General features: G+C 29.6%; 3 protein-coding genes and 1 non-coding gene across 4 annotated transcripts; 1 reads left to right on the plus strand and 3 right to left on the minus strand.

Moving 5' to 3' along the window:
- Nucleotides 1-456: 456 nt before the first annotated feature.
- LOC137835766 (dehydrogenase FPY6) lies at nt 457-6,332 on the minus strand. The gene is made up of 13 exons (XM_068644421.1): nt 6,169-6,332; nt 5,945-6,072; nt 5,711-5,851; nt 5,112-5,160; nt 4,857-4,874; nt 2,747-2,862; nt 2,568-2,681; nt 2,002-2,052; nt 1,537-1,625; nt 1,391-1,451; nt 1,220-1,294; nt 1,028-1,138; nt 457-812 (listed from the first exon to the last, which is right to left on the minus strand). The coding sequence occupies exons 1-13, from the start codon at nt 6,236-6,238 to the stop codon at nt 684-686; spliced, it is 1,152 nt and encodes a 383-aa protein (XP_068500522.1). The 5' UTR covers nt 6,239-6,332; the 3' UTR covers nt 457-683.
- Nucleotides 6,333-7,306: 974 nt separating this feature from the next.
- LOC137835767 (DNA topoisomerase 6 subunit B) lies at nt 7,307-13,937 on the minus strand. The gene is made up of 19 exons (XM_068644422.1): nt 13,433-13,937; nt 13,276-13,328; nt 13,074-13,171; nt 12,848-12,953; nt 12,471-12,608; nt 12,219-12,270; nt 12,036-12,100; nt 11,794-11,900; nt 11,617-11,719; nt 11,370-11,455; nt 11,095-11,291; nt 10,399-10,514; nt 10,188-10,273; nt 9,845-9,917; nt 9,198-9,289; nt 8,646-8,784; nt 8,470-8,564; nt 8,193-8,367; nt 7,307-7,654 (listed from the first exon to the last, which is right to left on the minus strand). The coding sequence occupies exons 1-19, from the start codon at nt 13,521-13,523 to the stop codon at nt 7,508-7,510; spliced, it is 2,019 nt and encodes a 672-aa protein (XP_068500523.1). The 5' UTR covers nt 13,524-13,937; the 3' UTR covers nt 7,307-7,507.
- Nucleotides 13,938-16,585: 2,648 nt separating this feature from the next.
- Nucleotides 16,586-23,683, minus strand: LOC137835768 (beta-glucosidase 13-like). The gene is made up of 13 exons (XM_068644424.1): nt 23,486-23,683; nt 22,450-22,519; nt 20,767-20,825; nt 20,575-20,650; nt 20,413-20,490; nt 20,166-20,253; nt 18,851-19,106; nt 18,561-18,676; nt 17,622-17,839; nt 17,498-17,529; nt 17,301-17,403; nt 16,860-16,968; nt 16,586-16,757 (listed from the first exon to the last, which is right to left on the minus strand). The coding sequence occupies exons 1-13, from the start codon at nt 23,651-23,653 to the stop codon at nt 16,586-16,588; spliced, it is 1,545 nt and encodes a 514-aa protein (XP_068500525.1). The 5' UTR covers nt 23,654-23,683.
- Nucleotides 23,684-24,595: 912 nt separating this feature from the next.
- TRNAM-CAU (transfer RNA methionine (anticodon CAU)) lies at nt 24,596-24,667 on the plus strand. Its single transcript has one exon. It is a non-coding gene; the product is annotated as a tRNA-Met (tRNA).
- Nucleotides 24,668-27,121: the final 2,454 nt, after the last annotated feature.

A 27,121-nucleotide genomic window follows, 5' to 3' on the forward strand; every position in this document is an offset into this window, starting at 1 on the left:
TAGTTTTCTAATTCAAATTTTTTATTAAATTAGTTTTCTAATTCAAATTTTTTATTAAATTAGTTTTCTAATTCAAATTTTAAATTTTGTAATACTTGTAATAAGAAATTAAAACGTATCATGTCTGTTTTTCTATTTTTTAAACATGCAAAACAATTTTTCAATATAAATTAAAATATTAAAATATTTCATCATAAATGTTATAATATAGTTTATGCTTGTAAAAAATTATTTTAATATTTTTTTTACTACAAATATCCAAAAGATCTAAAATTTAAACTAAAAACAAAAATCAATTTCACATTATTAAAAAAAACATTTAATCATAAAAAAACACCTATGTCAATTGTTATAAAACTTGAGCACCAATAAAGTGAAAATATAAGGATTTCAATTTTTATACATTACCGAAGTATATATGAATTAGTTTGGACATACTTGAATAACATTAAATAATTCAAGGTCAATATCAAAAAGTTTATAAATATGATCATTTTACAACACATTATTTAAGCAAATACTAAAACTTCATCCAATGACATTAATCAGGGTGATTATTTAAACACAAGTTTATTCATCTATACTTAACTGCCTTGCCCAGTTCAATGTTCTATAATATTACAGAGTAAAATATCCGGAAACATTGAACTGGGTGGTCGGTGAAAAAGAGTACCCTCATTACCTCAAAACTTTTTCACTTGAACAAGTTCACCTTGCTTGGCTCCAGATTCAAGCATTGCCTCTAACACAGCAACATCTCTTGCACCCTCCACAAAAGAAAGGCGGGGTTCAGGCACAAACTGACTCCCCTTCTGCTAGAAGGAAATAAATTAGAATAGAAAACAGCACCCTGTTCAAGATTGTTCTTTGTATTTTTATCATAATGTGCATTAAGTTGTCAGGATCTTTAGTTCCAGGAATGTTTGGACAAGCAATTGATAAAAAAAAAGTAACATGAACAATCATGGAGAGAATTTGTTTAGGAATTCAAACATAAGAGGGAGGAACCATTTTGTACTCAATTTACCTTGAGGGTGTTTTCAGATACATCATTGATGAAAGCTTTTAATTCCTCAGTTACTCCACCGAATGGAAAGAAGGAGCTTTGGTTTTGTCCATCGGCACCATACAAAGAAACCTACATAGCATCACAAGACATAAAAAACTGATGCCATTTTATTTATGAAAACCAGTAACAGGAACTAAAGTATATATATACCAGGTAACCATGTTCTCCTTGGAAACCGCGCTCCACTTGCAGGGTTCCATTCAAGCCAACAACTCGCCACAAGGTCTACAATATATTAAAAATTATGAGTGAGCATATCTACAGCCTAGCAGCTGTGACACATGTGTGTTTTTGTAAGAAGAATGATCTTTGACCACATGCCTTGGGTGTTCTGGAGGAGACAACCATTACAAACACTCCTGAACATCCATTCTCCAAATGACTAAGGCAAAAAACATTCCAAAATTAATCTTGGATTTCCAGTCATGTATTATTGTAAAAGCTAACTCCGTGAAATAGAGACTTACAAGACAGATGATATATTATCTGGGGGAGGTAAGGTCAAATCTACATGAGATGTCATTGCTGAAACTGAAACCACCTCACACCCAACAAGCTGCCAAAAAAGAAAAGTTTAATAACAATATAGAGAACTCAGGCCTATAAGCCCCTTCTCTAGGATTCCTAACAGAGAAGTTGAAAGGAAACTTCACCAACTTTTAGAATAACAAGCAAGTTTACTATAAGCAGATCAAAATACAGTCTTTCTTAAAAAGGTTAAATCATACCACCAATATCTTTTTCATTGCCCAAGTGTATTTTGGTAGCAGAGCATTAAACACTAATAACAAACTTTTGGTAAGATACCAAAGAGTATCAGTTTGATAAGACTAATAATAAGAGTTTATTGCCACCATAAATTGCATCGGAAACACCAGAAAGACATGAGATAATAAATAAAACAATCAAAATGCGCGTAAGTTAAAGATTACCATTCTTAACCCTGCAATATAATGCACCCCCATATCAACAATGAAACCTCCCTGCCAGAAAAAAAAAAGGAGCAACTTCACATAAGGAACCAAAAATCGACAATTAGTACAATAAAACAGGCACAAACAAACTGTTATGCTAATAACATGAGATGTTATTGAAGATTTTGGATTTGCAATGTTTTAGCTATCAAGTATAGCCACAGAAGGAAATACAGAAAAGGATAATTCTTATTAAAAATGGATTAGATTGTTTAAGTAATTCATAGATTAAGCCATATAAAGAATCCAAACTTGGTTATCCAGTCATGTATTGTAAAGGCAACTCCATGGATTAGAGTTAGGAGAGGAATAAAATTATACCTCATTTTTATTGACTACCAACATAAAGTTCATGATATTAAGATTTCATACATTATTCAATAATTGTATAAGATAGTAGAGTTCTTTTAGTTTATAGGTCGGAATGCTAGTTCATTGAAGTCATCCAAAACATAGGTTGTATGACAAATGCTCTTTTAAATTTAAATATTCAAGAGTGCACAACTTAATTACAAAGCACATACAGTGAATTTGCGCCTCCAATTGCTTGAAAAGTAGGGGTTTGAACTGTTCATTGATCCTTCAATAATAACTTGAACACTCATCATTTTCCCAATGCCACCAATTAGTTTCTTGCACTGCCAAAAAACTTATGTGACTGCACAGTTGGATTAATAGTTCAAGATCTCAAACAAATAAATACCTCTAATAAGCCAGACTCAAATCGGTAATTTTCAGCCACAGACCATATTAATTGACTAGGAGCATCAGCAGAAATAGATCGGTAGCTAGACAATGCAGTTTCCAATTCACTTGTACCTGCATTATTATATCAATGTATAAATGCTATTGCCCTGTTTGATTTTGAAGAGAAATATAGGGTTTCGGAAAGAGAAAAAGAGGGAATGAAAATGGAGAAATAAGTTGAGAAAAGATAAATAGGTAAGTAATAAAATTAAATGTTCTGTTGTTTGATAGAGTAGAAATAGATGAGAAATAGAGAGAAAGCTTTTTTGAAATTGTGTAATTTGATATATTTGACTGGATATAAATGATTTGAATAGTGTAATACTCATTATAATTTATACCCCTCACCACATACAATACAACACGAATCAAACATTTAGGAGTAAAATAGTATTAGTAGTTTTTACTCTCTGTTTTTCATTTTTTGCCCATCCTCTACATTTCTTTCTCATTCTCAACACCAAACTACTAAATTTAGTTCCCCTTCTCTCCATCTTCATCCCAGACAAACACGGCCTAAGAGTTTAAAAAGGAAAGCATCTTAGAATGTTAATTCTACAATACATGACGACAATACGACCAACAAATTGTATAAGACCAACATGATGAGGTAACTGACCATTAGAAAGAGATAGAATATACCATTATACAATGAACACCTCATAAAAGTTATCAATGTGATAGAAGAAAGGGTATTTTTCCAAGTCACTATCAAAGGTATCAGTGGGTCCTAATGGATTTTCAATATACGAGTGAGATGGGAATCATGGCATGGTCTAACTTGTGTACAGCTCGGTATTTCACTCGTGATTGTTACAAATAGATGTTGATTATCTCATCAAGTAAGCAGCCGTATTACTTTCCTGCTTTCTAGTTCTTTTCTACTTTTTCTTTCTTAACTTACTCTTTACTATGAACCTAACCCAACTGCAGGAAGACTTGAACATACTGGATGAAACAATTCTTCTCATTCTTAGTCAATACTTCCTCGTCAGTAAATGATTCAAATATGTTGACTTACGATTTTAATAACAAAAAGAAAATCAAAAGGTAAATGGAACAATTGACATTAGAAATTGTGGATGTCCTCAGGATTTCCTAAATACAGAAGAGTTTCAGTTTGATTTCAATATTACTGCCCGGAAGATTTTAACTTTCAACATGTTTTACCTCCAAAATCTTCTTTGTTACTTTAATACGGTCTCAGAATACAAGGAGGAGGAGCATCCGAAACAATATGTGATGATGTGAAGATGAATAAATTGAGGGCTATTTTTCCTAGAACATGTGGGACAAAGCATTTATGACTTCGTCCACTATTTTTTTTCTCATAGGGAATAAATAAAATTGATTTGCATACACTATAAAGAAAAGAAATAATAATAATAATAACAATATTCTCATAGGGAATAAACAAAATTGATTTGCATTCACTATAAAGAAAAGAAATAATAATAACAATAAAAGAAGATAATGAAAATACCACCTCAAATGTTCATGTACATGGAGATAGAGAAGTGGGTAAAATTAGAATTGAACTTTCAAGAACTACACTGAATTAATATTTTAAAAAACTAAACTGCTTTTGGTAAAAACTAAACTAAACTATGTTGGTAGTTTAGTTTAAAAAACTGAATTGCAAAAAGAGGATTTCAGTGTTGAACTGAACTGTTGGCAGTTTAAGATAAAAAAATAACTGCACGGTTACCAATCTCATTAAAAATAGTAAGATGTCAACCAGATTGTCTTCTATGATTTTGGAAATCTCATTACCCTCTTCATTTTCACTCTCCTTGCTTATATCCACGAAAAGTACTTCTCTCTCTCACAGTTTCTTTCATTTTTACACTTAATTCAATGCCCATAGAATTTAAGTAAGAGTTTAAAGAAAATATCGAGATCATATATAAGAAACAGTTCAGTTAGATTACAAATACAGTTTAGTTTATCAAAATTGTTTTTCAGTTCAGTTAAGCTGATATAAACTATTTTTCCAGTTCAATTCAATTATTATACAATTTAGTGTAGATAGAAGTATACAATTACCATAACAAAACAGTACTTACATGATGCTGCAGGTTTCTCTTTATATCCACCAAATTAGGCATCCAACGGGTACAATATATCCAAACAAACATAAAATTTAGTCAATGGCACAAAAGATATATGTAAAAACAAATTTGTATCAAAGTAAATTTACTAGCATGACGTGAAGTAGCCAGGCAAGATCCTCACCGACGCAATTGATCTGACCCAAATAAGAAAGATAATATCTGGCAAACAAACTTGTACACACACATACATTTTAAAAAAATCATTACCTTGAAGAACATGTTTACCAGCCTTTAGCACCCTCAGTGAAATGTCAACCTGCAACAATTGATTGTCTGTTAAGAAAATGCAAAGAAATTGTAAATTCTGTAGAATTCAAGTACAAAAGTCCTTCCAATTCCAATTAAAGTTGACAGATAAACAATCTGGTTCTTATTAGATTTTATTTTATTTTATTTTATTTTAATACACAACTTCACATCAGCACTATTCGGCTCATTGTGTGGATAATACAATAGATACCTCAAAAACTGATCTAGAATAAGCTTTCAACCACCATATTGAAAAGTAAAGGATGCCCAACTTTTACAAGCTCTAATTGTGTTATCTCTGGACAAAGTCAAACATCAGTTTTTTCCTACATTGGGTTAATTGAGATTGGAAGGCACTTTCTTGGATAACCAAATCCACTTTTTGAAAGCAGGTAGTACATACAATAAATGCAGCAGGTAGACGACAATATGATTGTTATTATTTATAATTTGATTTGATTAGAAGTTAAATGAGAAATCATTACCTGAATTGCTAAGCATAAGTGATTGAGAGTGAGAAAAGATAAATATGATAATAGAGAAGAGAAATAAGAAACCTGATTTTGTACAGCCAAAACGACAGCAACTGCATCTATGGATCCATCTTGGATGATATCTTCAAGACCGCAATCTCCCCACTTACACTCTACTCCCGGAAAGTGCTTACGGGCTACCTCTACGGCCGCCGTAGCAGATTCCTGAACAGAAAAATGAATTGAAAGTAAGAGATGAGATGAATGGAAGAAGAGGGAAAATAAAGTTATGCAATAGTAATGGACGAACGGTGTTACCTGACTGCGGCTCCAAATGGCTTTGAGATGGAAGAGATGAGAGATCTCCGACAGTCTGGGAATGTACTGACTCTTCACAAAGATACCAGCTCCCAGAATAGCGATCTGAGGAACCTTCGTCGCCATAACTACAATACAATACAGTAAAAATACCATACAAATTTCTCATGTATATTGAATGCATTGTAAGGTTTCTACCCATTCTGTTTCTATTCAAATCTCACCTTGCTTCTTCTTTTTCTTCTGCTTTTTCTTCTTCTTTTTCTTTTTCTTTTCACTATTTCTTCTTAGCATCAAGTTTTGAAGCGCATGTTTTCTACTTGTTTGGTTTTTGTAATGAGGTGGTGACTATGTTTCCTTACCAAAAAAACACCACAAAATATTTATTTCCACTCAATCAATTGTTTGATGTTAAGTTTATTTATATATTTTATACTGTAGGTTTTTTTCCAATTAATCTAAAATGTTTTTTTATTAATTATATTTTTTTAAACATTGTCAATTAAACCATTTTTCTTAGTTCAACTTTAGGAGTTGAAGAGCTATTTTTAAGTGATTAAAAATGTTTCATTAATGTCAGAAATATTTTGAAAAAAATAAATTTAATTTACACATTTAATTTTATCAATTAAATTAACTAGTTTTTCTGATAAATTAGTTAATTAATCTTATAAAAGAACATAAGAGTAAAATTTGATATTAAGTTTTATGCATTTTCATTATCATTGTAATGTTTTTTGAGTAACAACCATAACATAATTACTTAAAATAAAGACTTGTGAAATTATAACTTTTTAAGAATAAATAGTTAATAAGTTGACAGTATACGTCTAAATAGAAATTGGCATGTAGTAAATATATTGACTTCCTAAAGTGACATCTTAAAAAGTGATTGAATTTTTTTATGGGTTATAATATAAAACATTTTTTTACTTTAATGCATTAAAAACGTTTACAAATGGGTTTTGCTTCTTTAATGCATTATTAACGTTTACAGATTTGGTTTTTGAAACTTCAAGGCGTCAAGGTTTGTTTAGATTACAATAAAATAACTAAATATTGAAAAGAAATAATGCTAAAATATATAATTATTTTTCTATACTAAAATAAAATTTTGCACCAAAAAAGAGTTATTTGATTGGAATTTTTATACATCTTTAAATAAGTAAGCAGATGTTACTACTTTTATTTATTCAAAACATTAACACATCGAACCAAAGAAAACCAATTTCAGTGACCTTACATTCATTCTAAATGAAGATCAAAGTATGATCCAATAGTTACTGTTGCGGTTCCCGTCAAATAGTGATTTTTCCCACAACTCTATAATCACAATAAACCTTGTTCTTAGTGGGATTTGAGTTGAGTCATCATTCAAATTCTTGCACTATCTCACTATTTCATAACTCACTGCAATATCTTATCAATCTTATTGACATTGACATTTGTTACAATTGAAAATAATAGATACAATAATTGTTATTTCTTGTACCACTATAAATTTAATTTGGAAAAATTATCTTCCCTTTCATATCTTTTCATTATCAAATCAATTTTCTAAACCTACTGAAAGACTCTGAAAACAAAAAATGGAGTCTGTAAGTCGATTATCTTATTTTCAGCATCCAATGATTGTATGTATATTGTTTCTCTGGGTTCCTCGCTCACCCCACTCTGCGTGGCATACTCCAATGCCATTTCATAGTCCACCTACATACAGAAATTATAGACAAAATTTGATCAATAAATCAAAATTCAAGCACCCCTAGCCCGTTCTTTATCTTCTGTTCATTGTATGAACTATGAACTCAGTTCATACAGTCTATTTAGGAGACAGTCCTAGAGGATATTGCCTAAAAGCTTCATTTGATGTGTAAGCTAAAGGTATAGTTGTTTCTCTGAAAGACGAACTCAAAGTAAAGCTAATAAGCAGTTACGAACATAATACAGAATGAAAAGAAAAGTTTCGTGATCGAGAGAAACGATTTCTGTTGGTGCAGAAAAAAGACTAAGGTTTTATGACGCTAATTTCGAAGTTCTTCAAGCTACCCCTTATTTTATCTACAACTAAAACTAAATCTATATTTTAACTTTAAGGTGAACATACTCATATGACAAGAGTTGTACCACTAGATTAATTTACTGCCACTCTGACACTTACATCTATTCAGATTGAGGTATCCCTTTTGTTTATATATAGTTAGAAAACTAAGAAATATTCACACTCACACGCGGCCAGATTGCATACCTGTTCAACATGTTTAGCAAGCTTTTCACACAATGTTTCTTTAGTAATCAAGTTTTCTGAGACTTTTCTCAGTAGTTCGACATCATCATCCCCATAACGAATCTTCTTTGCCGCAGGTAACTGTGTCATTTGTTTCAAAACATTGTATACTGCACCAGAAGCATCGGGGATATACCTGCCAAATGGTAGGAATTATATTTTATTTCAAACTTAAAAAATGCATCATCGGTCAGCTGATTGCGGGAATTAGAGTTGGACAAATAAAACTTTGGCATACCTGCTGAGATTTCGTTTTCTCTCCTGCTGCTCACGGGCCTGTATCTTTTTCACAATCTTGGATTTTAATTGGACACAACACTGCTGAATAGCATACTAGAGATACGAGAAAAATAAAAGCTGTTAGCTTATTTTACATAGCAAAAATTGAACAATTGCAAAATAAAAACTTCAAACCTTGACAGCAGAAGCAATCTCAGTTATGTCATCTCCAATGTATTCTTTCCCAGTTCCTTTGAATGGAATTTTTGTGCTCACAATGCTTACAAAGACACCAATCTTATCTTGTATCTGATTGATTTTGTAACTACTCCAGCTGAAAAAGTATTTAACAGGATTTCATAGGCTATGATTGCCTTGTGACGCCAGAGAATTTAGAAAGCAATTATTGACCCTTATTCTATCACCTCATCATAAAATACTATTTTGAATAAATGATTTTGGCAAGAAAGAAATTATAGCAGGACTGACCTTAAAAAATTATTCACTCCTAATTCCTAACATCATCTATACCCTCGCCTCTTGATAACAAGATTAACCTCTTGATAACAAGATTATATTTTCTTTCCTCTCACTACATTCTTTTTTTTTCTCTTCGTACAAATAACATCATTATACCTTTATTTTCTCTTTCTTTTCTTTCTTTTAATTCTCATGTTGTTCCCTCATCCAAACAAAACAATAATTAGAAAGGCAAAATAAACCATATGTTTTTAAGTGTATACTTACTTTATTCTTTTATGTGCGGTCCTGGTAACAACATCGGCACCTTGCTCAAAAAGTAGAGGAATTCTATTGGCAAATCGAAATATATTCAGACCCTGGAAACAAGTATTATATATTGTCACTGAAACCATTGCCATTTTCTAAGAACATGAAACATTTCTTCATAACTAGCTCCTAACATTGTCGAGTTGATCAAATGGTCGATCAAGAATGACCCAACATCACCTAATTTAAGACCATGGTGGTGGCAATCAGACTATAACACAATAAAGTACAGCAAGAGGTGGGAGTGTGAGGGAAGGCAATAGTGTCACAATCCATCAGAAAGCATAAACAAAAGTTAAATTGGTTTTTTTTTTCTTTATAGAAAAACAATTTATTACAATATAAAGACAAATAAAACAACACAGGATGATCAAGGAGCATTCTAAAACACAAAAACTAGGAAAAAGAACATGAAACAGTATCTCTGAGTCCAATTGTTTTGCATATCTAACAAAAGGTTTATTTTTTATTTGTATATTTTCCATGTTTATTACTGCATTTATAGCATTTTACTCAATCTCCAACTATTGTTTTAAGATAAGACAGTAAATTTACCACATGTATTTCAAACTACTATCAAACATAACTATTGTTGGAAACTTAACTTGCTTGACATTTTTTCCGCCTACACTGACTCCAGCTTCCACAATGAATGGATGACCTTCAAAAACTTGAGCACTGTGCGTCAATTGCAGAAGAAATTAGTAATAAATCACAATGAATAACCAGAAAATTCAACCACAACCAAAACGAAAAGATCCCTCATGAGCCTCTAGCATAATGTCTCGATTTACCCTTTAGAACTTCCAACAAATAGAGTAAAAGGTAAGCTAAAGACTCAAGATGATCCATATCAAGGATAGAAAAATTAGGAGATCACGAAGTTCCAAGAAGTAATAATTTGAGATAAGAGAAACATGTAGTAAAACTTTGATACTGAACAACAACCTGCCTGAATAAGTTGCAACCATGTCCGGGTGCAGCTCTTTTATAATTCCTAATCGAAGATTGTATTCACCAGCAGGGCTAAGACACTGAAAATAGGTAATATGGACACATAAAATGACAAAAATAAGGAATATAATATAATAAATAGTAATGGAAAAATGAATGATGAAATATAAATAAAAGGGGGTCATAATACAGCCTACATACTTACATGACCACTAGGATCATCAAACTTGGCTTGACGAAGCAACTGATGAATGCGTACTAATTGCTGTGAAGTTAGAGACTTCACAGGCGTTTTTGCACTGAAGTCTGGACCCATTTCTCCTGAAAAAGTGAGTAAAGAGTGAAATAGAAAACATGTTGAGCTTCTATAACATATGCACATTGAACCATGTCAAGATAAACTTCCTTAAATCACAGACAAAATAAATTGTCACTAATTTACTATGATGTCAACAACAACCCAGAGAATCTCTTTCTGCACTTCAGTAACAAAAATATACACATAGAATAGAGCCGCAGCAGGCAACTTAACCCCTCACTAATTTAGGAAGGAAAAGGGAATACAAGTAAGGAAAACGACCCTTTAGCATTCCCTTATTTCAATATCAACAAAGAGCCAGACATATCTTCTTTCTACACTTATTGCAGAATAACATTGCTTTTACATCAGGGATAAATGACTATTGTTGTTAAAGTGGAGAACCTTAGCTTACTATAATCTTTCCCTTTGCCTAACTAAATACCAGTTTCACTAATTCTGTTAGATTGATGAATCCAAGTAGTTAACTGGAGTACATAACTACCATAAAAGACGCTCCTTCAAAAGACCTGTGTTAATATCTGCTCAATAAGGATAAAAAAAATACAACAAATTATTAACAAATTTACTGTTTTTCCTCACCTATTAATCTTTCAGCATAAGATTTATTGATATTTACAAATTCATGCTGAAGAAACTGTAAAAGATTCTGCTTTGATGTTTCAGCAATAAGCCGTTTAATTAGCAGTAAATCAACAGAAGATGGATGATGCTTTGTCTCCATAGGAATGGGTGGCATTACATCTGTTCTGCGAGCAAATCTTACAGAGACATTCTTGCTGCCAAAGAGAACAGCTTGTATAAGAAGATTGTGCATAGTTGATTTGGGGAAAGAATCTGAAAAGATATATACATACTCAGGGGCATCTGACACAAATTTAAATAGAAATTGTGCATAAGGGGTGATGACAGCCATTTGTCTCATGTAATGCAATATTTTTGACTGCAAATACAAACAAAGGGGCTCACATTAATGAAACATGACCACAATTATTCTTTCAGTAAAATCACTAAGCATGATAACAGTTTATTGATGGAACTGCTCAATTATATCTAGAGTTTGAAGTGAAATTATTCAAATTTCATCAAACAGGCATTACATACACGGTAAGTTGTCCAGTTCCCCTCTATGACAACTTGAATTTCAGCTCCCCGCCAGTGTTCCTTATTCTCCCGTTTTTCATGTAAATGAACATGGGGTATATTCCTGAAAATTGAAGCATTTGTTTATTTGGAAGGAGTTTAAGTTTTAATTCATAAAAGTACTTAATAAAGTCATACCTATGAATGTCAATATCCAGCCTGCAAAATGAAATATAATTTTGGTTCCTCATTGAAGAAGAGATCTCAATAGGAAGCCCTGTACTCATTTTAGACCATATTAATGCCTGTATCCATTAAAAGCACAGATTAATATGGCCAACCGAAACAAGTATATGATACAACTTCTACTGAAAAGTTGCCAGTTGTAACAAAAACAGATGGAAAGAACATATAAACTAGTGCATGTTGTCAATCAATACCATCTTTGCCCCAAGACCAAACTTTCCCCGTGTTTGTTTCAAGCCATATTTTGTCCCAGATAGAACTGCATGAATGGACAAGCATAAGCAAGTGAGGTTTCTAGTTCCTACAAACAAAATTACTACTGCAATTTTGAAATATCTTGATTCACAGAAAACTAATGCAGCAAGAAATTGACTGACCTCGGCCAAACATATTTGGGATGTCATCATGTGGCATTCCCTTTCCATTATCCTGCAATTAGTAACAATAATGAGACTGAATACAGTTCTCTAACAGGAATGAGATTGATAATGACAGAAAATGAGAAAATTTTCAAACTGGATTTCAAAATCTGACCAAACGGTCCAGCTGACCGGATCAAAATTAACAAATAAAGACAATGCATATCAACACGGTATCACAGTAAGGCCTGAGGCAGAAACCACACGCACCTTGCATGTAACTTTGTAAAATGAAGCCTCACCTCGACCTTTGCCAACCTTTGGGGCGTGAGTTTCTTTCACTTTCTTTCCAAGGGCAGCATTCTTTGCTTGCATTTCTTGAGCACGAGCCTCTTTTGCTAATCGTTTCTGCATGGGAAAGTATTATGTTAAACAGAACCCTATCTAGAGAGCATTTCTCCTATACTCTACTCAATTGCAACTACTTGTTTATATGAATGAAACAAGATGATAATTTCTAATTTGTTACTATGGCAAATTAACAATTTACACTACCCAAGACCCGATCATAGAGTTTAATCCAGGTTACTATATATCAGTACAACAAGACTATAACCAATGTAACAAGATAAAAAAATTAAACTCACCTCACGAGCCTTCTCAGTTTCATAATCGTCATACAATGCCGCATCAACACGTTCACGGTCAACAAGACCAATCATGGAATTAAATTTGCTTTTTCCTATCTCCTCACTGTAACAACCAAGCCACCATGAAAGAAATCAATTACAGATACACTTCAAGAAAAATCGCGTGTTCGCATTAGCTCATTTACTAGTTCATCATGCAACGCAATTGTCCTTGCACCCTTACATAGTAATTTCGACCACCGGAAGCTCCGACATGGATTCCGCCGAGTCAAGTGAGTTCTCCACAAGTTCTCTAACAGTAGTATAAAGAGATTTTCCAGGCTGTAGTTAAATCCACATAATGTCAGAGAAAACACACATACAAAAAGAATATCACAAAATTGCTTGCGTATAACAAATCAAAACCATAATTGCACTACGCATACGTTGTCAAATCCTGCAATGTTCTTGTTTTCTGCGAAGAACTCGGCAGGAGATTCTACAAATTAAACAAAAAAATTATAATCAGTTGAATGATTAAGGCTGTAAAATTAAGCAGAAATTGCAACATGGAGAGAGCGAGTGAGAGAGAGAGAGAGAGACTCTGCTTCAGAAGAGATTCTTTCGGTTTTCGAGGGGTCTTTGACTTGGTTTTCTTAGCTTCAATTGGGCTTTCATCGCTAATTCCATCCATGGAAATTTCACCCTAGAATCTTGAATTGCCGCGGATTTCGATTTCCACGGAGCCGTTGAGTTCAGATTTAGAAGCAGAAGCTGAGAGTGAGAGAGTGAGTGAATTCGTGAACGCAATGAACTTCGATTCAGCTGGCTCCACCCAGTGCTAGGGTTCTAAGCTGAAAAAAACAGAGAATAATTGAATTTGTAGTGCGTGCGATCTGGTGCTGTCGTCCGCATTGCCGATCACGCTGCCATGGCCAGTCGCCAAACACAGTGTCGTGATCAACGGTCAGTATATTTCAATCGCAGAGTCTTTATACTTGGACGGCCAGGATCCATGATAGTGTGTGCAATGTGCATCGTGAATGTAGTTTTGTAAAATTCATCGCTATTTCCCGCCAACCAAAGTCACGCTCTGTTCCCATACATTAAAATTCATTGACTGAAGTTTAATTTTTAAACTAATTATTAGAAAGGGTCATAAACTTACGAACACGACAATTTATTATTACATGGTAGTATAATAATATTTTTGTTCATTATCAATGCATTGTAATTAAATATAAATGTTATTAATATCTGGTTTTAAACGATAAAGAGATTTATTGAATTTGTAGAATAAATATTATGAATGGTACGATGGAGAGGAAGAAGTTTTAATTTAATACATTTCTCTAAAGAAATCATGGTTGTTGATATTTACTTAAAATGCAGAACAATTCTATTATAGTAATTTGGGTTAAATACATTTTTGTAAAGTTAAATTTTGTTTTTAGTTTAAATTTTATATTTTTTCATATTTTGAATGAATTCTTATCAATGTTTTTTTAATTTAAGAAATGAATTTTAAGTGTGAATTAAGATGTTAAAGTATTTAACGTTTACTCCACGTCAACAATCAATCCGTATAAATATTTTAATATCTTAATTTATGATAAAAATTTGTTTCACATATAAGAATAATAAAAATTTATTCAAATAATTTTTAAAGATTTAAAAAAGACGAAAATTAAGTACATAGAAAAAAAAAACATATTTAATCCTAACAATTTATTATTATGAATAATTATTATAAAAATTCCTTTAATGTGTTGAAGGAGAGTAATAAACCATATGTTGTTAACTTAAAAGAGAGTTAAACCAAGCATGCATTTTTCAACACTTCATAAAAGACAATTTGATGGTAATTATGGAGCTTATTATTAAAATGACAATGAAGTGTTGAAAACTAAAGTTTTTAAATTAAAAAAAAAAAGTAGGAACCAAATAAAAACAAAAGAATTAAATATCATCATGGTGTATACTTTTTGAAAAACAAAATAGTTATTTTTCTAATTAATAAAAGGCTAAATTTTTTTTATAAAAGTGAGCATAATTTTTTTTATTAAGGATATTGTTAATTAACTACACAAAATTAGATGTGTATGTGTAAATTATCTCATTCTTTAGTCTAATTGTAACAATACAATTTTTCTACCTTACTTTTAAACTTAAAATCACTATATAAAATTCAAATCTTAAGTTTATTGATATTCTATATTCTTTACAATATAGAGAGGAAACTATATTATTTTTATTGCTTGTTTTTTATATCTTTATATTATAGTTTTCTTAATCAATCAACACTTTAGTTGAATATCTACCCTTTCACTTTACTACTTTGTGACTGAAAATGTAGGACAATTTACTTTCCCAATACTAAAATACACTCCTCTAAAGTGAATGGGACCCGTCCATGGGATAAAGCTGAGTTTGTTTAAATTTAAAATGATGTATTTTTTAGAAAAGTGATTATTAATAAAAAAAATCCTTATATTTAGTTTCAATTATAAAAAAATATTTATTCATTGAATATGTGTTTTTTTTAAAAATAATTTCTTAACTAAATTTTTTCACGTTGGACATCATGCAACTTGACATCTGAGATAGGTTGACACTTCAAGTAACAACAATCATATGTCATCACATGAAAAAAATTATTATTAAAAAAAACACACACACACACAAATATGGAGGACTATGTCAAAACTCATATATTAACAAAAACGATACATAGGTAGACTATACATATTCATAAAGAATTATAAGAACACATTATATGAAAGTCTATTATACCAATGAAATGATTCTCTATGAATAGATCATAAATTAGCCAATTTATCAGCCCACACATTTCCTTTGTGAAAAATATGAATAACTCTAAACTCGATTTTCCCATAATAATTAATACAAGTACTCTATCGATTTCGAAGCATCCAAACTAACATTTGTTATAATTTCTTAACTAACTTGCCTTTTATTTCTTTATTTTTTTTTAAAAAAAATATCTAAAAGGTACAATAAGTTTTGTTGGCTAAAAAAAGTGATTGAAAAAGTAAACAAAACCCATAGAAATATTGATGATTGATTTTAGAATAATATTGTATTTTTTCTATTTTTTTATTGGAATAAATTAGTTGAATTATTAAAATGAATATTTAAATAATATTTTAACCCGTATAAAAAAATAGATTAGAAGTCTCAAAATAAAACATAAAAATAAATAGATCTAACAAAAACCACGACAACAACAAAAAGTTTAACTAGTAAAAATTATTAGACTTCCAAAACTTCGTATAAGTAGATTTTCTATAACACATAAACCTATCGGTTTTTTCAAAACATTGTAATTTTCTATATACATATATATTTTAATTGTAATTTTAAGTCTCTTTTGTAATTGGTAATTAATTATAACTTGCATTCTAATTTTAAAATAATCATTGATCCGAAGGTACTAAATTTGATTCATTAAATAAGATTTCAAATTTAAGTATTATTAATTAAAAAAATATGATTAAAATAAAATATTATATAAAATGTATTATGTTAAAATAGACAAAGTCTATGGATGTTTTATATAAATAATATGGCTAAAAAAATACTACCCACTTTAAAAGAGACAAGTATGTCATGAAACAAAATAATAAAAAGGTTTAAGTTTTTCTTTTAAAAGAAAGTAGAAAGATATATAATTCGTACTTAATTTGTTTAATCTGCTTCATAATACAATTTGAAGGATAAGAAAATATATAATATCTAATATTTTTTTAGAAAATTCCTAAACCATTTTGCAGAGAGCTTTTGATGTCGTTTGAAGTCATTGTTGTAATCCACAAAGTTGATTCCAAATCGTACTGTGTAACCGTTGTTCCATTCAAAGTTGTCCAGCAATGACCATGCAAAATATCCTTTTATATTCACACCATCCCTGGTTATGTCAACAAAATAAAACAAAATAAAACAAAATTAGATTTATAAGTAAAATACTTTTCAAATATTAAAAAGAGAAGAAAGAAGAAGAAACAATTACCTAATTGCTGAATGAAGATAAAAAAGATGTCGATAATGATAATCAATCCTAAACGTATCTAGAAGAGACTCTTCTAGTGATAGTGTTGGATCATTGAACTCATCAATACCTACATATAAAAAGTAGTATAAATAACATGTAATTAAAAGAAAAAAAAATAATCATGATATATTAACAATTTTTTTATACTCACTCTACAACTCTTAATAATATTATTTTAATTATTTAATTATAAATTTATTTTTTATTATATTATTTTTTTAAACTATCACATCAAAATTGTATACCACTTTCTAGGTTCTCAAAGTATAATTTTTCAATAAAAAATGCATGTAGACTTACAAGTTAATGATTAGTCACTATTCTTGATATATATTATGTATAAGCTTATTTTACAACAAGATAATAAATTAAATATATAATATTTGATGTAGTTATTACCATTTTCAGTTATGTAAATTAATGGATTGTTGTACTTTTCTTTGGTGTACAACAATAATTCTCTAATGCCTCGGGGATATACATATAACCAGCTTGAAGCAGCCTACAAATACAATAAATAAAAGTTAATTACATATATAATAAAATAAAATAAATAACATGTATCTATATAATTTGGCATGGTCATGTATACATACCTGTGGACCTATTGGAATCCCATTGCGTTCAGCTACTCCAAAAAAATATATTTTATCAGAATTAATATATATATATATATGAATAAATGTGAATGTAGAAAAATAATAGATAAAAAAATCTTACTTGTAAGGTTGGCACTGGGATCTGTAGCATAATTAGGTTTGACATTGACAAGCTTAGGTGCATTGGCAACATAATTTGAGGTGTAATAGTTTAATCCAATAAAATCAAATGAACCATTGACAAGTTTGATTTCATGTTTGGAGAACTTTGGCAATCGTTTACCAACAAGAGATTGCATGCTTTGTGGATATTTTCCTGATGTTAATGGTCCCATAAACCTATAATAATTGTACAAATGAAAATATTATTCAATTTGAGATTTTTGTTGTTTTTTTTAAACTTACATGTTTCTTCCTTTGTTAATGATTTATGTTTGTAGTACTATTACAAGTATACACTACAGTGCAAAAATAAAAAAATATAAAAAAATATATTCAAATAAAAAATATACTAATTAAGGAGTTATTTTTGTTGCTTAGTGGTATGTTTTTTGGAATTTATATTAAAGGAGTACAATTTTTGCTTTTTTTACTAAAATGAGATTGTTCTTGACAAAATTACGAATATGAGAAAAATATGCCAACGTGACATGCCTTCACGACTTCATTATGAAAAAAATGTGAAATCGTGTCAAGGTAAGGTAACACAACTTTAGTGTACCAGTTTGAACTGAAGTTGTGTCATCTTGACACGACTTCACCTTTACATGTCAAATATTGTGTCACATTGACCTAACTCCTTCACAATGAAGTAGTGCGTCTGACTTCTTCATAGTGAAGTAGTGTCACGTTGTCACGACTTCTCCATATCCATAATTTTCTAAAAAACAACCTCACTTCGATAAAAAAAAGGAAGTAATTGTCTGACTTTCTTAAATGAACTTTGTTTTTCATTAATCATATTATATACTAAATAAGTGATACTATTGTATTATCTACTTTTTACTAATCTACCTTTACTAAGGAATGATGATATTTTTATATAAAGTTATGTACTCACCATCCCAACATGAAATCAAGTGATCGCTCAGAAGCACTTTTATCTGACTTGTTTTCTGACAATGGCTCAAACCAATTGGACACAAGGGTTATGCCTATCACTCCTTTTTGAGATACCTGTGTAAAGGATTTTCTTGGTGTTAATAGAGATAAGTAAAGTGCTTAGATCCTAATGACAATGCTGAAGTAAAATATGAAAATTTAGTGAGATGCTTGTTTTTTTAGTTAGAATTGGAACCTTTCAAATCTTAAAAATGAACCTAATAAGTTATTGTGAGAGTTGTGATGAACCTGATACTTTTTTCTGTAGACTTGAACAGTGACTGCATGAGCAAGAAGAAGGTGATGTGAAACTAAGTAAGGTTCTTTCCCAGAATCACCATGAACACATTTGGGATCTAACCATTTAGAACATCGATTTGGTGGCATTAACCCACTTGCATATCCAAATGTACTATAACTCCATGGCTCATTTAAAGTAATCCAATACTTAACTCTATCTCCAAACTCTTTAAAGCAAAGTTCTGCATAATCTTGAAAGTCATTTCTGACAAATAATCACACGTTATATTGCATGATATACCATATAACATGTTTGTATTGAGAAATAGTGTAAAAATAGTGAAAAAAAATATATTCTATAATATTATATTAGTTAATTGCATAAGAACATTTTGTATCAATTTTGATGTTATTTTCTAAAGTTTACACAAGTATAGGATAGGATAGATGATACGTTACCCAAGATTTAAACTCATAAATTTATTATGTTAATTTTGATTAATTTATAATAGAATATATCATATTTATTCTGAATTTATTTATATCGATTCGGATTATTGAGATTACATTATTAGACAGTTTGTATTTGTAATACTAAATACAAAATTTTATTAATTAAAGAAAACACTTTTACCTTAAGAATGATTTAAATCACATAAACTGAGACATGAAAAATAAATAAAAAAATATATTATTGCACTTTAGTTACATTGTTTTTAATAATAAATTTAACTTATCTTATAAAATCAAGGTTTGTATATAGATAAAAAAAATTAAAATAAGTCAAATATTAATATCTAATGAAACATGTTTATTACAAGTTTTCGAAAAGCTATACTATCTTGCATCCATTAATTGAGGTTCATTGTAAACTAATATTCCTTTAAAATGAATCAGATAGAGTTTATTTAATTAGTTTAATATACTTGGATCAAAACTAATTTGGATATCTTTATAAATGATCTATGATGGTTTATCCTTCTTTTATTTGTTTTATAATTTTATACTATAATTGTATTTAGTATATCAACCCATCACATTTCACATTGTAGACAAATCTAGTTGATTTTAATTATATATATATATATATATATATAAAATCTATTATAGGATATGAGGTATTACAAAATAGAAATTAAACCTTTAAAATACAGAGACCCATGTGATAAATTGATATTTATTCACAAACAAATAGAGGTAAGGAAATTAAAAAAATATTATAATGACTTAGGCAATTAATATATTTTCAAAATAGCACTATCTTAAAAAAAATAGTAAAAACAATAAAAATAATTTGATTAAAAATTAAATTTTGTTGACTTACATAATATAAGGACTGAGGAAACCACCATACTCGTCTTCTAAAGCCTGTGGAAGATCCCAATGAAAGAGGGTGACAAATGGTTTTATACCTGTAATATTAATGTTTAATTAGTTACACATATTAATATATTAATCAATTACATATTATATTCTTCTCATTAATTACTTGAAGAAAAATTAAAATACAAACTTTGATTAAAATAATATTAAGAACACTATATATATATATATATATATGAATTTCTAACCATGAGCCAGTAGTTGGTTGATGAGGTTGTTGTAATATTTAACTCCTTCTTGGTTTATACCTCCACTAAGCTTTCCTTCTATATCATCAAAATTTATGAGAAAATTATGGTTAACACTAAAAATAATTAAGAGATAATAATAATCATCAATGTTTAACTTACTTGGGAGGATTCTTGGCCAAGAAATGGAGAATCTGTATGCATCCAAATTCATATATTTCATGATTTCAACGTCTTCCTAAAAGTTTTAAAAATAGAAAAAGTAATTAAATATAAAAATGTAGCATGAAAACTATATTATAATTTTTCATTCCATTTTATAGTTTTATTATAATATTATATATTGGATTTTACCTTGTAGTGGTGATATTGATCAACTGCAACATCTCCATTACTCCTATCTTGTATCAGATCTGCAGTGATTGCAATTTATAATATATTAATATTATTTATATGATAAAAAATAATAAAATTATTAAATAAATAATATTAGTTTAAATTTATCGGGTTAATTTTTTTTAACTCCTTTCCTAATTTAATTCTAATTAGGATACTAAATAAAATCTAGGTTTAATTACCTTTTTCGTCCTTATATTTATAGTTAATAGTCAATTTGGTACAGTGGTTTTTAAAAAATTCAATTTGGTTCCTAAGTTTTTTAAAATGTATTCAAAATGGTTCTTTCTGTTAAATATCACCAAACGACGTTAAGTGATGCTTATGTGGCAGACACGTGTAAGTTACGTGGATGGTGCTTACATACATTACTTTAGTGAATACTGAATTAGGGTTTAGGTTATTCAAATTGGGGATTTCGAATTTCTGATTTAGGGTTTCTGATACGAGGATTGCTCCCCTGGTTGGATTCTGTGGTGCGCTTCCCTGCTTCGATTCCATTCGGAGGTGTGCACCACAGAATCGAATGAGGGGAGCACACCTCCGAATGGAATCGAAGCAGGGAAGCGCACCACAGAATCCAACCAGGGGAGCAATCCTCGTATCAGAAACCCTAAATCAGAAATTCGAAATCCCTAATTTGAATAACCTAAACCCTAATTCAGTATTCACCAAAGTAATGTAAGCACAATCCACGTAACTTACACGTGTCTGCCACATAAGCACCACTTAACGTCGTTTGGTGATATTTAACAGAAAGGACCATTTTGAATACATTTTAAAAAATTTAGGGCCAAATTGAATTTTTTAAAAACCACTGTACCAAATTGACTATTAACTATAAATATAGGAACGAAAAAGGTAATTAAACCTAAAATCTAATACTAAACCTAATTGAAAAATATAATTGGTTTAGGTTTATAACTTTATTTATTTTATAAATATGTTTACATTTACAATTAAAAATGATTTCTCCATTATTTTAAATTATCTTTATATGATTGATGTGGATTACATTATTTAATTATTCCATGATGAAGATGGAATGAGCCAAATCATAATCCGATACACACAATATTCTAAATTCTTTTATTTTCATCATATGCTAAGTTTTTAATAGTTTTGTTCAAAAGAAAATACCAGTAATTAAAAATAATTTTTAAGATAATTTAATAGGCTGCATATTAGAATATAAAGTTTATATTTAAAATATTTATTTTATACAATTTAATTATTATATAATTTATATATCATAAAGAATATGTGAGTAGAATTAGCACATATTTTTTTCAAAAGTTATTTTTGACTAAAGAAAAAATGAATCAATATGATAATGGTGTTATTTTATTTCAATCTACGATTTATAATTTTTTTTCAACGTTTTTTATTTGATAATAAAAATTAAAAAAAACAAATAATCTCAGAAAATAATCTTATATATGTGGATTTTCATCTATTTTTAATTTAATTAATTATGTGAGATTTTAAAAAACAAAAAATATAAAAAATACACATATTATACTTACCTCACTTAATCCATCAACAAAAATTTATCATTTAAATGATACTATTAAAAATAAAGGAATCGCAATTAAATTAAAATCTTTATAGGAACCAAAAAATAAAAAATAAAAAAAATACCTGGATGTTTATGGGTGAAAGTATCCCATACACTTGTTCCTTTGCCACCTTCCTCTGCCGCACCTTCATACTATATTCATTCATGCATACCAAAACAACTAAATTATTAATAAATTGCTTTCACTGCACGTTTATAGTTTGATTAAAATACTAAATACTTAATAAAAATAATTGAAATATTTCCGTAATTATAGGGAAATTAAATAGAAAAAATCTTTGGCTACTTTTTTTTCATAATTTTTCTCCATTCATGAGTGGTCCAGGGGAATTAATTAACTGTGACGTTCTTTTAATTTAGATATGAGAGATTAACACAATCACAAAAACTATTCTTGTTTCTTCCCTCTTCAAATAATCTCTTTTAAGTTAGAAAAAATGGAAAGTATAAGATAGTTCTAACTTTACTTTTAAAATAGTTTCAAACAAAAAATTTCTCCACTGCAGATTCAAGCGTGAAAGTTATAAAACTATTATATTTGTTGCACACCAATTACAAGTACAATAATTTTTTAAATAGAGATTATAAAAGGAACATAATGATTAAGCTCACTCACTAAACATGGTGTCTAGTAAGCTCAACCCAATTGGTCATGGTTTCATACCTAAGAATCTTCCTCTTGAAACCAGAGAACAATGTTCACCTACGCTTCAACTATGTAAGAACAATGTTCACCTACGTTTCAACTATGTATAATTATTAAGCTCACTCACTAAACATGGTATCTAGTCAGTCCAATCCAATTGGTCTTGACTTCATACCCAACATTATTATTATCAGGTTCATTGTAAGATTTGCATAAGTGAACTCTTACTTGTACATTTGAAAGACTTCAACGTGAAAAAGAAGCTACAAATTAAACCAACAAGATCCGAATACACAGTAGTAATGCAGGGTTCTGCGTTAAAACATGAATTTTGTAACCTAATCCAAAATGTTGTGAGAAAAGGGATTGTTCTAAGCTAGGATCCAAAGATACTTACATTAATTTGATCAAACCTTAAACTATGAGTAGTTTTTTAACCAACGACCGTGTACCTGGTAAGACGCAGAAGCTGTCCCAAAAACGAATCCTGGTGGAAAACTGGTACGATTGAGTGAAGAAACATCGAGAATAGGTGCAACAGGAACAGGTTCAGCAACAGCAAGTGATGCTAATGTCGTCACAATAGCAACAAGCATGAGAAAAAACGCATTGTGTTCCATGTGATGAGAAGAAGATGAATGAAGTGATGATTGTGATTACTGCAGAAATAGGAATTGGTCATAAATAAGTATATAGAATGTGTTCTGCAGGCATGGCCGGGTTTTCAAACATGGTTCTGTTTCTCTTGTCCTTTTCCCCGTCTCCTGGGAAAAACACAAGCAAGAAAAACACCACACTTTCTATTTTTTTTATTACTCTTACACCATGTGTCTGCTTTGCCGTTGAATTAGTATTATACTTTGTAATTTATTTGGATAAATTTTTCTTCCACATATATTTTAATTTTTAAAAAAATATTCTGAGTACTGTAGATAGTATAATGCATTTATTTTTAAAAAAGAGTTTCTATTTTTCCAGATAAGAAGTTTGGGACGAAACATATATAAGTGATTATTAGGAAAAAGAAAGAGGTCAATAACCATTTTTACTTAGTAATTCACAATAATCACATAGACCAAAATAATGTTTTCTTTTTTTTTAAATTATGATTTTGAGTAATTTTTTTTTACAAAAATGGATAAATAATATCCTATTTTCGTAAAAAAAAATTAACCTAAAATTATTTGCAAAAATCCATCAACTGCTTAGAGTAGTCACAATTACTGAAATTTACTTATTATTATTCAGAGTTCTTATACATGATAATTTAATGAAAAAAGAGAGTTTTTTATTAGTATACATTTGGTATTTGCAAAAATAGGTTACTGGAAAATGTAAAAAATAATTAATCAGTGTTTAAAATGATTAAAGAATGAATAATATTTTATATTGAAGGAATATAAGTTTAAATTTTATATATCAAGATAAAAAAAATAAAAAAGATGTGGTAGTTTATTTTTTTCATTTTATTCTTATAACTAAATTGATAGTAGTACAAAAAAAGTTGAAATTTAATAAGTAAACTAGATTATTATAAATGTTTTGCAGTAGATATTCAACGAATCAGAGTGGCGCAGCGGAAGCGTGGTGGGCCCATAACCCACAGGTCCCAGGATCGAAACCTGGCTCTGATAGAAAAGAGAAGGCTTTCCGCTTAAACTTTTTTAATACAATCTGGCTGGGCTGATTTTGGACTCTGATACTATTTGGGTCAAATGTGGGCCTTCATGAAATTATGTATGGCCAGGGGACAGTTTAGGCCCAAAAAATTATTTCCTGTACCATCTTAAACTTACTAACAAAATTTGACTGTTGACTAATTTGAAAACATCTATATAAAGTGGTAGAGTTAATAAAATAATTAGACACGTCAATGGTGGGATAAAATGTTTTACATTATCAAATATATTTAAATTTAATCCAAACAATTTTACAATGAATATTTAGTAAGGTTTAAACATATTATTACATGTAGTCACTAATATTGCAAGATTTACTCGTGAGATGGAGAATCTGAAAAAAAAATATTTGGACTATGTTTAAGTTAAAACTCGGAATGAGGTATGTGAGAGTAATAATTATTGTTCAATATCCGCATTATGTGTACATTTTACTTTAATTGTTGTGAACATTTATAAGATCTTGATGAACATCTAATATAGGATCTAGCTTATGGCATGCTATCGAGTTAACCTCGAAGCTAAGATAGTAGTCCGCAGATAAGTTCTCCATGCACTTCCATACCCTCCCTTTCATCTCTATACTTCTTTTTAATTTCAACAATACTTGAGTATGGTGTGGAGAGTATGGTGTATTCTTTATTTTTAAGTGGTGGTGGTTAGTGATGAACATTAGTGATTAGTGATAAACGTTAGTGATTGAGATAAATTTTGTGATGTTTTTTACTATTGATGATTGTGTTTTTCTTATTTTTTTGTGTATACTTCCATAACAATCGCTTAATTACAAATTTATTCCAAATTATATAATCCGAAAAAAAAATGAAAATAAAAATAAAAATTAAAGAAATGTTATTATAATGATAGTGTTTCCATACATATTAATAACTTATATTTTTCATTTAATAATGTCTTTTAAAAAGAATTGATTTAGAAGTTTCTTTAGTTTGTTTATTTCTCCCTTAAAAGATTAGTTACTCGTATAAAAAAAACTTTCCTTAAATAAAAGAAGTTGGATCTAATATTTTCAATTAGTAAAATACTTACAAAATCTAATAAGTAGGATATATGAAGAAAAACAATAGATATTTTTTTATTTTAATAAAATATTTACAAGATCTTATCTTCATTGATTTTCACATCATAGTGAATTAGAAATGAAGTAAAGAATGAAAAATAATAATTAATATTATTTTGACCGTTGAAGATAATCTTAACAACAAAAATCTTTGCAAAATGTGATAGTACTATTTATTTCCTTAATTTGTGTTCCATTTATTTATTGTGACTGCAGGGTTCTTGCGGGCATTTAATATGTATGCCTAATATATGAACAGTGTATAATAATATATGTATGCTGCAATATTTTTTATTTGAAAAGGTGCTTTGACTGGAACAAATCTACACTGTTATAAGAATTAACGAGAGAGAGAAATTTTGTTTAATTGTTTATACAATTTCTTGCAATTAATTTCTTAAATACCAAATTTAAAATTCAGGTGGACCAGGTCGTAATGAGTTAATTTGTGAAATTGGAGAATTCTGGTGGGACCCACAAAAATATATTTGAGAAATTTGATTACAGTGATTTTGGATGGAACGATGATGTACTTTCACAGGGAATACGAATCTTTAAAAGAGAAAAGGAAATCTAAAAACGGAAAATATATAAAATATTTAAAAAATATAAAATATGAAATATGAAATGAAAAGGTGGTCAATACCTATAAATAAGTGAATAAGAATTCCCTCCCATCCGCTCTCTTCAAAATTTGAAATTGCTCACTTTCAAAAGAAGAAGAAGAAAAAGATAATGCAAGAAACATCGAAAGTAGGAGATTTCATGGAAAAGATTAATATTTCTCCTTCTCAAGTTGCATTCATAGTAGATCAATACCTCTGCGCCAACAACTTATCTCAAACACGAGCCATCTTTCGCATGGAGGCATCCTCCCTCTTTGCCGGTTCGCCAATCAGTCAGGTTTCACTTTTCCTCCATTAACAACTCACAAATCTTCTTCTCATTCTCATTATGAACATTTCTTTAATTCTTTCATTTTTGTTTTCTAGCTATCCAAGACTTCCTTTAATTTGGACAAAATACTCGCTGATTATATATCTTTGAGAAAACAAAAGACAATCTTGGATAAAGAAAGGTGTTTGATCATTCAAGAAAAATATAGAGTTCAGAAATTGATGGAAGACATGCACAATGCCGTCAATACTTACAATGCCTTTCAGAGGCCAATTCCGATAGATGTCCCTGTTAAGGATGTATCCTCTGCAACTTTTCATCAAAACCCTTCTGGTAAAAACTTATTTTCATGTTTATTCGTCATTGAAAAATCAAGAATGATGTTTTTTTGTGTTTAACTCTTATTTGCGAGTAATTTTGGTTTTCTTTTGTTA

The sequence above is a fragment of the Phaseolus vulgaris genome, chromosome 5 (assembly GCF_000499845.2).
Source record: "Phaseolus vulgaris cultivar G19833 chromosome 5, P. vulgaris v2.0, whole genome shotgun sequence".
Lineage (NCBI taxonomy): Eukaryota > Viridiplantae > Streptophyta > Magnoliopsida > Fabales > Fabaceae > Phaseolus > Phaseolus vulgaris.